The 15,413-nt window shown below is 40.5% G+C and overlaps 1 protein-coding gene and 1 long non-coding RNA gene across 16 annotated transcripts in view; one reads left to right on the top strand and one right to left on the bottom strand.

Annotated features, from left to right (window-relative positions):
- The window catches only part of LOC147374254 (uncharacterized), a 100,670-nt gene that overhangs the window by 66,503 nt on the left and 18,754 nt on the right, over positions 1–15,413 (top strand). The window lies entirely within an intron of this gene.
- DOCK4 (dedicator of cytokinesis 4) overlaps positions 10,900–15,413 on the bottom strand; it is a 479,600-nt gene continuing 475,086 nt past the window's right edge. For all 4 annotated transcript variants that reach the window (XM_086396606.1, XM_086396604.1, XM_086396605.1 and 1 more), the window contains one exon: positions 10,900–13,519. In XM_086396606.1, coding sequence (XP_086252732.1) covers positions 13,076–13,519 — 444 coding nt within the window. In that variant the 3' untranslated portion in view covers positions 10,900–13,075. The remainder of the gene's footprint in view (positions 13,520–15,413) is intronic.

A 15,413-nucleotide genomic window follows, 5' to 3' on the forward strand; every position in this document is an offset into this window, starting at 1 on the left:
TTAGTGTTGTCTTTGGATTTCTTTTTCTTTTTTGTGTGTATATCTATCGTAGACTTTTGGTTTGCCACAGGTTTTAATATAGCAGTCTAGATATAAACAAGATTGTTTTTGCTTGCTGGTCTTTTAATTTCAAATGCATTTCCAATATCCTGCATTTATCCTCTTCTCATCTCAAAAATTGCTGGCTTTGATATAGTATTTGTGTGCAGATGATTTCCTACTTTTACTGTATGTTTGCCTTTACTGGTAAGCTTTTCCATTCATAATTTTCTTTAGTTGTGGCTTTCTCTTTACAGAAGCTCCTTGAGCATTGGTTGTAAAGCTGGTCTGGTGGTGCTGAATTCTCTTAGCCTTTACTTATCTGTAAAGCTTTTGCTTTCTCCTTTGAATCTGAATGGGAGCCTTGCTGGGTAGAATATTCTTGGTTGTAGTTTTTCCCCTTTCATCACTTTGACTATTTCATGCCACTCCCTTCTGGCCTGTAGAATTTCTGCTGAGAAATCAGCTGATAATCTTATGGGAGTTTCCTTGAATGTCATTTCTTGCTTTTCCCTTATTGCTTATGACATTTAATCTTTAATTTTTCTTAATTTCATTATGTGTCTTGTGATTTTTCTCCTTGGGTTTATACTGCCTGGGACTCTGTGCTGTTTGGACTTGGATGACTATTTCCTTTCCCATGTTAGGAAAGTTTTCAGTTATTCTCTCTTCAAATATCTTCTCAAGTCCTTCTTCTTTCTATTCTTCTTATGAGACCCCTATAATGTGAATGTTGGTGTACATTTAATGTTGTCCCAAGGTCTCTTAGACTGTCCTCATTTCTTTTCATTCTTTTTTCTCTATTCTTCCCCACAGCAATGATGCCACTATTCTGTCTTCAGTTCACTCATCCATTTTCCTGCCTCAGTTATTCTGGTATTGATTCTGTATAGTGTACTTTCCATTTCAGTTATTGTATTGTTCATCTCAGTAACTTCTTTAGTTTTTCTAGGTCATTGTTATACATTTCTTGTATCTTCTCAATCTGTGCCTCCATTCTTTTTCTGAGATCTTGGATCATCATTATTCTAAATTCCTTTTGAGATAGATCACCTATCTCAACCTAGCTGTTCTTCTCGAGTTTTATCTAGTCCCTTCATCTGGGATATACTCCACTAACATCTCATTTTATCAGACTTTCTGTGACTGTGGTTACTGTTCTGCAGGCTGCACAATTATAGTTCTTTGTGCTTCCACTGTCTGCCCCTTAGTGGATGAGGCTGTCTAAGAGGCTTGTGCAAGTTTCCTGGTGGGAGGGACTGGTACCTGCCTATTCATGAGTGGAGCTGGGTCTTGTTCCACTGGTGGGCAGGATTGCATCAGGAGGTGCATTTATCAGGCAGTTGTTTACTGAAGCCTGTCTGCTGATGTGGGGGCTGTGTTCCCACACTATTGGTTGTTTGTCCTGAGGCATCCCAGCACTGGAACCTACAGGCTGTTTTTGTTGTCCAGTCGCTCAGTCATGTCTGACTCTTTGTGACCCCATAGAATGTAGCATGCCAGGTTTCCCTGTCCTTTACCATCTCTTGGAGCTTGCTCATGTCCATTGAGTTGGTGATGCCATCCAGCCATCTCATCCTTTGTCATACACTTCTCCTTCTGTACTTTGGCCACCTGATACTCCAATATTTTGGCCACCTGATATGAAGAACTGACTTCTTGGAAAAGACTCTGATACTGGGAAAGATTGAAGGCAGAAGGAGAAGGGGATGACAGAGGATGAGATGGTTGGATGGCATCACCAACTCAATGGACATGAGTTTGAGCAAACTCCAGCAGTCAGTGATGGACAGGGAATCCTGGCATGCTGCAGTCTATGGGTCACAAGGAGTTGGGCATAACTGAGTAACTGAACTGAACTCTCCTCCTGTCTTTGTCTTCCCCAGCATCAGGGTCTTTTTTAATGATTCAGCTCTTTGCATCAGGTGGACCAAGTATTGGAGCTACAGCATCAGTCCTTCCAATGGATATTCAGGGTTGATTTCATTTAGGATTGATTGGTTGATCCTCTTGCAGTCCAAGGGACTCTCAGGAATCTTCTCCAATACCACAGTTCAAAAGCATCAGTTCTTTGGCACTCAGCCTTCTTTATGGTCCAACTCTCAGATCCATACATGACTACTGGAAAAACCATAACTTTGACTATATGAACCTTGTCAGTAAAGTACTGTCTCTGCTTTTTAATATGCTGTCTAGGTCAGTAATGATTTTTCTTCTAAGGAGCAAACATCTTTTAATTTTGTAGCTGCAGTCACCATCTGCAGTGATTATGGAGCCCAAGAATATAAAGTCTGTCACTGTTTCCATTGTTTCCCCATCTATTTGCCATGAAGTGATGGGACCGGATGCCGTGATCTTAGTTTTTTGAATGTTGAATTTTAAGCCAGGTTTTCCCTCTCCTCTTTCACCTTCATCAGGAGGCTCTTTAGTTCCTCTTCACTTTCTGCCATAGCATGGAATTATCTGCATATCTGAGGTTATTGATATTTCTCCCAGCAATCTTGATTCCAGCTTGTGCTTCATCCAGCCTAGCATTTCACATGATGTACTCTGCATACAAGTTAAATAAGCCGGGTGACAATATACAGCCTTGACGCACTCCTTTTCCAATTTGGAACCAGTCTGTTGTTTCATGTCTGATTCTAACTGTTGCTTCTTGATCTGTATACAGGTTTCACAGGAGGCAGGTAAGGTGGTCTGGTGTTCCCATCTCTTGAAGAATTTTCCACAGTTTGTTGTAATCGATACAGTACAAGTCTTTAGCGGAGTCAATGAAGCAGAAATAGATGTATTTTTGGAATTCCCTTGTTTTTTCTATGATCCAACAGATGTTGGCAATTTGATCTCAGATTCTTCTGCCTTTTCTAATTCCATGTTGATCATCTTGAAGTTCTTGGATCATGTACTATTGAAGCCTAGCATGGAGAATTTGAGCATTATTTTGCTAGCATGTGAAATGAGTGCAATTGTGCAGTAGTTTGAACATTCTTTGGCAATGCCTTTCTTTGGGATTGGAATGAAAATTGAACTTTTGCAGTCCTGTGACCACTGCTGAGTTTTCCAAATTTGCTGGCATATTGGGTGCAGCACTTTGTGATTTGGGATTTGATTTAGGTCATTCTTGAATGGCCTTTTTTCCCCTACTTTCTTCAATTTAAGTCTGAATTTGGCAATAAGAAGTTCATGATCTGAGCCACAGTCAGCTCCAGGTCTTGTTTTTGCTGACTGTATAGAGTTTCTTTATCTTTGGTGCCAAAAATAAAATCAGTCTGATTTCATTATTGATCATCTGGTGATGTCCACGTGTAGGGCCATCTCTTGTGTTGTTGGAAGAGGGTGTTTGCTATTTCCAGTACATTCTCTTGGCAAAACTCTGTTAGCCTTTGCCATGGTTAATTTTTGTACACCACAGTTAAACTTGCCTGCTACTCCAAGTATCTCTTGGCTTCCTACTTTTGCATCTAGTCCCCTATGATGAAAAAGACATCTTTTTTTGGTGTTCTAGAAGGTCTTGTAGATCTTCATAGAACTGTTAAACTTCAGCTTCTTCAGCATTACTGGTTGGGGCATAGACTTGGATTACTGTGATGTTGAATGGTTTGCCTTGGAAATGAACAGAGATGATTCTGTTGTTTTTGAGATTGCATCCAGGTACTGCATTTTGGACTCTGGTTGACTATGAGGGCCACTCCATTTCTTCTAAGGGATTCTTGCCCACAGTAGTAGAAATAATGGTCATCTGAGTTAAATTCCCCCATTCCTGTCCATGTCCATTTTAGTTCTCTGATTCCTAAGATGTTGATGTTCACTCTTGCCATCTCCTGCTTGACCATGTCCAATTTACCTTGATTCATGGACCTAACATTTCAGGTTCCTATGCAATACTGTTCTTTATAGCATCCGACTTTACTTTCACCACCAGACACATCCACAGCTGGGCGTTGTTTCAGCTTTGGCTCAGCCTCTTCATTCCTTCAGGAGTTATTTCTACACTCTCCTCCAGTAGCATATTGGACACCTACCAACCTGGGGAGTTCATCTTTCAGTGTCATATCTTTTTGCCTTTTCACACTGTTCATGAGGTTCTCAAGGCAAGAATACTGAAGTGGTTTGATATTCTCTTCTCCAGTGGACCACATTTTGTCAAAACTCTCCACCATGACCCATCCATCTTGGGCGGCCCCATATGGCATGACTCATAGTTTCATTGAGCTAGACAAGGCTTTGATCCATGTGATCAGTTGATTAGTTTTCTGTGATTGCTGTTTTCATTCTGTCTGCCCTCTGATGGATGAGAATAAGAAGCTTGTAGAAGCTTCTTGATGGGAGGGACTGATTTTGGGGAAAATTGGATCTTGCTCTGGTGAGTGAGGGCATGCTCAGTAAATCTTTAATCCAATTTTCTGCTGATGGGTTGGGCTGTGTTCCCTCCCTATAGTTTGGCCTGAGGCCAAACAATAGTAGGGGTAATGGCTATAAGTGGCCACCACCTTCAAATGCTTATGCCAGCATGTCATGGCTCTGAGGACTGTTGTAGTCAGTGCCCCTGACCCTGAAGCAGGCCACTGTCAACTCATGCCTTCACCAGAGAGTCCAGGACTCTCACAGGCAAGTCTGGCTCAGTCTCTTTTGGGGTCACTGCTCCTTTCCCCTGGGATCTGGTGTGCACAAGGTTTTGTTGTGCCCTTCAAGAGTCTGTTTCCCTAGTCCTGTGGAAGTTCTGTAATCAAATCCCACTGGCTTTCCAAGTCAAATTCCCTAGGGGTTCTCAGTCCCTTTGCCTGATCCCCAGGTTGGGAAGTCTGCTGTGGGCCCTAGAAGTTTTGCAGCAGCAGGGACATATCCTGGTGAGACAGGCTGTTGGGCGGGGCCATGTTTGGTGAGAAAACAGCAGCCTCCAGGAGTGCTCATGCCACCTTCAAATGGACTTGCCAGAACTTGCCAGAACTGCCACTGCCAGTGTACTTGTCCATATATTAAGCCACCACTGCCCCTTCCTCTGTAGGAGACCTCGCAGTATTAGCAGATATGTCTGCCCCAATCTCTTGTGCAGTCACTTGCTTTTTTCCTTGGGTCCTGGTCTGCACAAGATTCTGTGTGTGTCCTCCAAGAGTGGAGTTTCTGTTTCACCTAGTCCTGTGGAATTCCTGCAATCAAACCTCACTGGTCTTCAAAATTAGGTTCTCTGGGGACTCCTCATCTAGTTGCCTGGGAAGCCTGATGTGGGAGGCAGAACTTTCACTCCTCTGGTAGAACTTCTGCGGTATAACTGTTTTCCAGTTGATAGTTGCCGCCTAGAATGTATGGAACTTTATCTTACTGTGATTGTGCCCCTCCTGCCTTCTCTTGTGGCTTCTTCTTTGGCTTTGGATGTAAGGTATCTTTTTTTTTTTTTTCTGAAGGTTCCAGCATGTTTGTTGTTGTTGTTGGTTGGTGGTTATTCAGCAGTTTGTTGTGATTTTGGTGTTTGTATTAGAAGAAATCACTCACGTTCTTTCACTTTGCCATCTTGTCTTCTCTGCTATACCACCAGTGTGCATATACTTTAAATCTTTTTTTCCTGCACTTTAAACACTATTAGTTTTTACCTCCTTGTTATGCTTGTGTGCTTATTTGCTCAGTTATGTCCAACTCTTTGTGACCTCGTGGTGTGTAGCCCACAACACTCCTCTGTCCGTGGAATTTTCTAGGCAAGAATACTTAAGCGGATTGCCATTTCTTACTCCAGGGGATCTTCCCAACTCAGGGATTGAACCCAGGTCTTCTGCATTGCAGGCAGATTCTTTATCTTCTGAGCCACCTAGGAAGCCTTTCTTCCTTGTTACCTGACCTCAAATACATGTTTTAAAATAGCATATACCATTCTTTTGATTAGATGTTATATTTTATGTAACCATCTCCTTTAATGTCCTAGAAACTGACATTTCTAGGACTTTAATTTTTTGCCTGTTGCTTCTCCATATAACCATATTGCATTTTGAATTATTATTTTCTCATACATTTCCAGTAATGAATTATGGTTCAAAGGACATGATCATTTTTTAGATTTTGGATCTATTCTGCCAAATTGCATTTCAAAAAGGTTATGCTTAGGACTTGGGGGAGAATGCTGCTACTGCTAAGTCGCTTCAGTTGTGTCTGACTCTGTGCCACCCCATAGATGGCAGCCCACCAGGCTCCCCCATCCCTGGGAATCTCCAGGCAAGAACACTGGAGTGGGTTAACATTTCCTTCTCCAACGCATGAAAGTGAAAAGTGAAAGTGAAGTCGCTCAGTTGTGTCCGACTCTTAGCAACCCCATGGACTGCAGCCCACCAGGCTCCTCCGTCCATGGGATTTTCCAGGCAAGAGTACTAGAGTGGGAAGCCATTGCCTTCTCCACTATTGTGCGGGAGAATGGATACATGTATATGTATGGCTGAGTCTCTTCTCTGTTCACCTGAAAGTATAACAACATTCTTAATCAGCTATACCCCAATACAAAATAAAAAGTTTAAATAAAATTACCAAAAAAAAGTTATCCTAATTTAGTGCCACTAGCTGTATCATTGAGGACAACTTGTCACCATAGTCTTCCCAGAACTGGGTGCTATTATTTTATACATATAGCTAATTTCATAAGCAACAAATGTTACTTCATTGTTTCCATTTGTTTTTCTTTGATTAGTAGTTCAGTTAATTATTTTACCATATGTTTATGGTTCATCTTTTGTAAATTATCTATTTATTTGCCTGTTGGCATATTTTCTCCTCTCCTTTCTAATACCTCTTAACAGTCTTAATACTTTTAAAAATCAATTTAGATGAATTCTTTACAAGGATATTAATACTGTCATATTTGGAGAAAAATTTTTTTAGTCTGTTTACTCTTACATCTTGGCTATATTTTTCTTTGACTTATATAAGTTTTGAAATTTAATGCCAACTTATAAATTCTTAAGCTCAGACAGTTGCCTGACCAAGGAGAAAAAAAAAGGGGGGGGGAAAGTTATCTGAAGTTGGTAAACATTTACTTATATTTGTTCTTATCTTCAGACCTAGTCATCAAGATCGGTTGCTTTAAGTAGATCAAAGGTCAGATTCCCCTCACTTCCTCATCCATAAAGAAAGATTCAGAGGGAGATGAAGTGGGATCAACTCAAGGGTAGAAAACTTAATCCCAATGAAGGGATTTCTTCCTTTTCTGGTTTTGGTACAAAGATTTGGATAAGTTGTGGGTGGTGAAGCAAGAGGTTGAGGTATAGTGAGGGAATGAACAATGGCTGTACCAGGAGACCCTCTGCCAAATTTCATTTCAGGCTTGAAGTTCTAATGCTCACCATTTTTTACCTTAAAAAAAAAATTATTTGTTAATAACCTAATTTTCTCCCTCTTGAAGGGAAATAACATGGGACTGTTGACTGTTGTTCCCAAGTCAGTCACACTAAGACCTGAGTATTTTTTCGGGATGAGAAAATTCATGTTATTGACGTGAAAGGAACTTGTGAACTGTTGATGTGTGCAGTGTTCTTTTCAGACATGCCTAAAAATTTTATCAATTGGCTGCTTCACGCTGCTACTAAAAAACAAGGAGGAGTCAGCCCCTTAAAAATAATTGCAAATGACTTAGTGGACAGGCTTAAGTCATGATTGGAACTAAAATGTTTGTATTACTGCCAATCACTTCTCCCAGAGGAGTTTTATATGGGTCCAAACTCCTCCCCTTTACTCCCTATAACCTGTCGCACCCATGCTTTTGAAGTAGAAATCTTCTGGCAAGCTCTATATGTGTTTCTCAAAGAGTTCCAAATCCAGGTCTGCTTTGAATTTGGAAGGAAAAAAAAACAAGAGAAGTGAAGCCAGTGTGGTGAACATTGTAGAAACCATTTTTTAAAAAATCTCTTAAAATATGCATATAGTTGTTTAAACCACTGTGAAAAACAGGAATGTCCTGCAGCCATTATTTCACTCCACAGAGGGCATTATTTTCAAGTTATTTCTTAATTTTTGCTTTTATATCTAGATTTAAAAAACATCTTAAATTGCTACTTTTTGATTGTCTTTAAATTTTAGGCATTTCTGATTGACATCCCTATATGAGAGAATTTGTTATTCTCCACATACATGTCATGGCCGATTAGTTCAGTTGGTTAGAGCGTGGTGCTAATAATGCCAAGGTTGCGGGTTTGATCCCCCTGCAGGTCAGGGGAACTTTTCCTCCTTACCACTAAAGGTGGTTACACATTTAGGTTTCCCTGATAGCTCAGTTGGTAAAGAATCCGTCTGCAATGCAGGAGACCTTGGTTTGATCCCTGGGTTGGGAAGATCTGCTGAAGAACGGATAGGCTACTGACTCCAGTATTCTTGGGCTTCCCTTGTGGCTCAGCTGGTAAAGAATCTGCCTGCAATGCAGGAAGAATCCACCTGCAATGTGGGAGACCTAGGTTTGATCCCTGGGTTGGGAAGATCCCCTGGAGAAGGGAAAGGCTACCCACTCCAGTATTCTGGCCTGGAGAATTCCATGGACTGTATACTCCATGGGGTTGCAAAGAGTCGGAGACAACTGAACAACTTTCGCTCACTTTCACTACATACACACGTCTTCCTTACCCTCATCTTTCCAATATAATTTGGGGTTACATATTTTACATTTCCAAGGCTATGTAAATATGCAGAGGTGACTCCTTGGTATACTATAATTACATTTACTTATTTAAACATTTTTCTGTCCTCTCTGGAGTTTTTTCCTTTCCCTTTGACTTGCATAGATTTCTAGGTACTTCTCTCAACCACCCCTCAACTGTCTTACAAAAGTTTCATCTCCTGTCAGTAAGTTCAAACACATCAAGCATTTCATCAGCCTCATCTTCTTGGGACATTTCACTCAGCTGATGGTGACGTTTATTGTGGCTGTTCAGTGTCCTCACTGCTAGGTTTTTGGCTTCTTCACTGGTTGTGAAAGATGCAGGGGGCGGTGGGGGGGAGGTGCAAGGGTGGGGCGGTAAACTGGATAAGAGATGGTACTTGTGTTCAGAATGTCGGGGGTTTTCTAGTATTCCATACTAACAGAGGATCTAAAGTGCCTTCTCTGGGATGAAGTATTTTCAGTAGGTGATATACTTAAGTGTTAGTGCCTGTTACTCTAATGTTGTTTTCTCTCTCCTTTTCTTTATAGATAATCAACTTCCTTATACACAATTGTGTACAATACTTAATTAGTGGAGTAATATTTTCTCAAATTTTAGGTAAAGCAGCAATATTTTCTTCCCACATAGCAAAAAATAACGGCATTGCTATCCAACCTTGGAAAAATATTGCTGGTGGCATTAAAATTGTTGCAATACTTTTGAGAAATAATTTGCCAATATGCAAGATAACAACAAAAATCATCCTTCCCTTGCCTTTGCAATTTTAGTCTTGGATTCCATGTTAAGGAATTAATCTAAAACATGGAAAAAGCTGTATGTGCCAATGGTATTATTTGCATTGGTGAAAAACTGGAAATAATATCATGTCCAGTAATAGGGGAATGGCTAAGTAAATGGTGGGAATATATACTTTGCTTTTTATGTACATGTAAAATATGAAAATACTTACTGTATGGTAACATTAAACAAGAACAAACTGAGTAGTCTGTCCAGCACCCTGTGACTATGACTCTGTTAAACATACATGTTGAAAACTGAAACCACCTAGTCCATACAGTTTACACGAACATGACCTCCATATTCCAATATTTGCTGGTATAACTTTACTCTTCCAGGAGTCTTTTTGCCGGGTAAATAACTTTATTTTTACGATGTAATTTGTCAATAGACTCATCAAGTTGTCAATAGAAATTATCAACTAACAGTTATGTCCTAAGACTGCTGTTTCTTACCAATCCTCAATAATTATATCGTGATCTGTACCTAGTCTTAAGCCCTGCTCCTTCAAAGATCTACCTTAAACAAAACTCCAGAATTTCAGTAAAATCTGATCTTGCCCTTGCCCTTCTGAGATACTGCCAAAGCTCTGTTGAAGTGACATTCTCTGTTATTTCAGTGGGCAGTGAACTCAGCCCTGTATTGTCGATAAATCAGGTTGTGATACTTATGTTGGGATACATAATTATATAATTATGTTGGGGAACCAGAACTTAATGTAGGGAAAGTGTGCAATATATGCATAGAGAAAAGACAAAAGGAATATGTAAAAATAATAGTTATACTAGGGGACTGTCAAATTTTCAAGTTTTTTTAAATGGTATTATGTAATGAGGACAAGGTTTATTTCAGTTAATAACTAAGAAGACATTCTGGTAGAGCTATCTTTTAATGTGTAAAGATCAAATAAGGGCAAAGCTGTGTAGCTTGTTATTTTCTTTGTTGTATTTTGTAGAACAATCAATATCAATCCAGAGAGAAGACTACCAGAGAAAGAAGCTATTCTTATTGTAATTAAGCTTGTAGAATCGAAACACTTGTGGATTCAGTGGTGATGAAAATGTTCCCCAAATGCTCTAAAATCACTTAATGTTGAGAAATAATCAGGAAGACATTGACAATGACTTTAAGTGAGTTTTGGTATTTAATGGAACAGAGGCTTTAGCCAGTGGTTTGCTTAGCACTGAGTGACATAAATGTTGTAAATCTAACACAGCATAGATGCAGCTCACAAAATTAAAAGCCAGGCTTTATTAGCAAATTTGGTAGTCCATGGACTTTCCAGTGTTAAATGTATTTCCTGTCATTTCACGAACATCAGGGAGAAAGCAGGCATGCAGATAGTCTGTGCAGCTGGCAAAAGCAGCACTCAACTATTCCTTTTGTACATTTGGCAGTTATTTACACAGCTTCTGTTCAAGTAAGGATATGCTTATGACTGGAATAAAGACAGAAATACCAAGATTAATCAGGTACTTTTATTTAATATTTACCGTTCAGCAGCAACCAACATGAACATCTGGGCTAACAGAATCTCTTGAAATGTTCTGCTATATAGCTGCTTCAGAAATACACGCACATGATCGACTGCTCATTGCCCCAATTTTTTTTTTTTGTAAAAATGGATTCAAGAGCAAATAACACTGATTTACACTGTGCCCAAGCACTAGTCAAGAAATCTATTAAATTACAGAAGAAAAGGAAATCAGAGCTTTGTTATCTTAAGCATGTCACCTTATTTAAATGGAAGGAAGGCTTTACTTCTTTAAAGCAACAGAAATATGTATCTTCCTATATATATAGATATATATATATACTTAAGGATGTGATTACAAACACAAAGTGTTATCATCAAAAGCAAAAGCTAGTTCAAGACATTTTCAACTGAAAAACTTGAAAGATACAAAGCTAAAATTCATGTTCCTTTTCTCTATTAAGAATACTTTCACTAAACATAAATATTTTAACATATATTAATTTTTCTGACATTCAAAACTGTAGTCAATATGGCAGAATTATTGTTAAAAGCACATATGTACAAATATTCTTTTTCCATACATAAAGTATTTGGCATAATTATAACAATCATACTGCATCCACAACAGTTTGCTTTTATTTTTAATTTTTTACATGTAATGGTATCTCTTATTAAAATTAACCAGTTATGTACAAAAATACTTGAACATTTATTATAGAAAACCTCTATAACCAGTCTCAACAGCATATACCTGCTGAATGGTTTCGAAGGGAATATAAAAAAGTGGTCACTGCCTTCTGGGTAAGCTATCAACAAAAACAAACACAGTTAAACTAAAATGAGCTTCCCAACAAAAGAGGGAAAATATTCAACAGTATGATTTAAAATACAGTTCATATCTATTGTCAGTTGAGTGTTATAAACAGTCAGTAAAGAAAACAAGATACAAAATACATTACTACATACAAGGTGCTTTTCTCTCTTCACACTCCTATGACTGTGGCATTAGCATCCCTATCTAGATCTAAGATGCTATGTCATAATGTTCAAGCTAGAGCAGTCTACAGCCATCCTCCTTCAACAAAAGGATAACAGGATTAGTTCAGAAGACAAGCCCCACTGGTAACAATGGAGTTGTGAGGAATTTCTTATTTTGTGCAGGACTGAAAGTTAATGCCCTTGCCTTTTCAAAGTCCTTTTGCCATTTAATCATGCTAATATATTTTCTCTACTTTTTTTCTTCATTTACTCTATCGATTTAATACTGTCCTGTATTGATTCCTGAATTCTTGTTAATGGGACACATTAATTTGTGCCTACTTAATACACGAACATTTCTTCTTCAATGACAAATTGGGTAGTGGAAATTATCTAAGGAAGCACAAGATTCAAGTAAACATTTCTCCTGGGGTCTTTTGCTTCATCAACCTGATTGGAACTCTGGAAGTAAATTGCACCTTGAAAAGAAATACAGTAGATATCATGGTGTCAGGGTACTAAACGGTTTACCAACCAACTGGTAGAGTAGCTTCTGAAGAATGTAGACAGCAGTCAAGGTCAAAAGCAACCTTAAAGACGTATGTTTCAAGAACAAAACCGCTTCCAGTCCCAATCCTTGCAACTCCTTTAGTGTGTATCTCACTAGCCTGCTTTAACTTTTAATTATGGTGATGTGCATTCATTTGTCTGTTGATAGAAAGAGTCAGAAATCTCACCTTATTTACAGAAGTCTTCTAAAGTAAGGACCACTGCCTCAGGATGTGCACTGACTTAATAAGCTTTCATGAAGTATCAAGTATTCAGTAAAAAGCATACAACATTATCACGCTTCGTATTGTTCGACAATATTTTACTGGTTGAGATTAAACTATGTAAAAAAAAAAAGTGAACATAAAAAGATACAAAAGAAGGCTTTATCACTATTTATCACTTTCAAACGAGAAACGGTGTAATGAAATTCAGCCATACTTGGGACATCTGGCGCTGGGGATCAGTAACTTTTAATATTGTGCAACATTCTATTAAGCGAGTTTAAATTCCATTCATCTAAAGACAAATCTGAGTTAAGTTATTAAAGTGCCTACACTAAAGATGTCTTTTCACCATACCTCTTGTAAACGGCAAAGAATGCGTGGCAGGGAAATAGAAAAGGGACTTATAACTGGGAGACTTTCCGGGGCAGGGGCCTGGGCCGCGGGCCGGGGTCCGTCCTCCTGGTCCCGTTCTCCAGGTGGCCCGACCGCGCCGCCAGGGGCTTGGGGGGCAAGGCGGGCGGCTCGGCGGTGACGGGGATGGAGAGGCTGTGAGGTAGCGGCACGGGGCGCCGCAGAGTCCGCTCGTACACGCTGTACGGCGGCGGCGTCTTGCTCTCCTTGCGCACCGGCTCCTCCGACCCGCCGCCGCCGTAGCCCGGCCCCGACCCCAGCGGCGCCGCAGACGGTTCATTCACCTGATTTTCGAAGCCTGAGGTCTCTGACGTGCTACACCGGCTGAGGGACGAAATCCCACTGCTGTAGCTGCCCGACAGCACGGGGGAGTTGGAGATGAGTCCTGGGGAGTGGTACTCCACGGGAGAGGGGGTGAAGGACTGCACGGAGCCCTGTGCGGAGGGGAAACGGCAGAGTGTCAGCGAAAGGGTGATGAGCTCTGCTGTGTCCCCCATCAAAACCCAGAGTCTGAAGCCTCTCTCCTACACCCTTGGGGAAGGCATGGCAGGCCCTGCCCTGGAGACTTCTGAGCTCCTGCCAGACTCAAAAGCTTAAGCCGCGGGTTGGCAGCCCTCAGGCTATGTAGCCTGAGAGACCAGACGTTTCATCTGCAGTGTTTTTAAAAGCCTCAGTTGTTAATTTTGTCAAATAGGACGGTTTCCCACCAAATGTGCATTTCTTTAAGCACTGGAAGTTCTAGCAACAGGGGTCACTTTCTCTTTCGGTAGAGAATCTCTTGTTGCTGAGCGGGAGCTGGCCCTTTAGATGGGGCCTGAATCCGCCCGTTACCCACCGTTACCACCACATCACACAGAGGCCTCATTTGTTAACTGTCTCTTCTCACTGGCAGCAAAATCTGCACTTCCCTTTGGGCTTCCCTGGTGGCTCAGAGGGTAAAGAATCTGCCTGCAATGCAGGAGACCTGGGTTCCATCTCCGGGTGGGCAAGATCCCCTGGAGAAGGAAGTGGCAACCCACTCCAGTACTCTTGCCTGGGAAATCCCATGGACAGAGGAGCCTGGCAGGCTACAGTCCATGGAATGACAAAAGAATCAGACGCGGCTGAGTGACACACACACATTCTCTCTCCCCACTCTTTCTCCCTCTCCCCTAACGGCGCTCTGTGAACAGAGGATTCTACTGGGAGATACTGCATCCTATGTACTCCTTGAGTCCATTCAGAGCCTATTAGCTCATTAAAGTCTGGCAATAACGGAACCTCAATGACTTTGTTCAGCCCAGTGTTTGCTAAACTTATTTTACCACAGACCTTTTTTTTTTTTCCCCTCCTCATTTATCACATAATGGCCTATAAAACCAAGAAATGTTATCCTAACTTTACCTCGGTCTCTCTTTTTAAACACGAGAATTCTGGTAGACACAAATCCTTTCATTTATCAGGAGCCTCAGATCAAGAATGGCCAATTAAAAGATCCAAATTCACTGGTGTTTTTTGTTAAAAGTTAGACCTCAAGTGCAAAATAGGGCAGGTAAACTGAGTCTTCTCCACGGGTTAATTCCCTCATTTAATTGCTGAAAAACACTCTTAAAAGAGTTTTCTGCATTCTAAGCACAGCAAGAGAAGGGGACGATGGAGGATGAGATGGTTGGATGGCATCACTGACTTGATGGACATGAGTTTGAGCAAGCTTTGGGAGTTGTAGATGGACAAGGAAGCCTGGCGTGCTGTAGTCCATGGGGTTGCAGAGTCAGACCCAACTGAGTGAACGGAACTGAAGCACAGCAAAGCCAGTAACTTGGTAGCACTACGCCCTCTAATGTCACCTGTAGTTACAACACAATGTTTCATCTTTTCAAAGCCTGATTTGTAGACACTGCTACGAGGCTACCTACGGCCAGCAAGAACACAGGCAGGTCTGTGGAAAAAAGAGTATACACCACTTTGCTAACTATTTGGTGGCTACTTGAATGTTTTCAACTCTTTGATTCTATTATTAAAAAAGAATAATTCCTAATTTTATCTGATTACTAATTTGCAAATCAAGTTTAAAAATGCATATGTGAATCCCATAGCAACATGTGGGGTTCTTTGCTAGTAAGGGGAAATGTAACGATGCGGAAACACCATGTTGTTTTCTTTCCATCACATTAAGATAACAGTCTATGGCTCCCAGGGTGAATACAGTCCCTTGCACTTTACGATTAACAGCTGCATGGCAGTATGACAACCAAACCAGCAGATAATTTGCACCCACTAGCAAATTGTGACATCAGAAATGTCAGCAATGCAAATCACGCTTAAAAAAAATTTTTTTTGCAATTTTCT

The sequence above is a fragment of the Bos grunniens genome, chromosome 4, assembly GCF_055505025.1.
Source record: "Bos grunniens cultivar Pamir isolate PY7600 chromosome 4, Bosgru_T2T1.0, whole genome shotgun sequence".
Taxonomy (NCBI): Eukaryota; Metazoa; Chordata; class Mammalia; order Artiodactyla; family Bovidae; genus Bos; species Bos grunniens.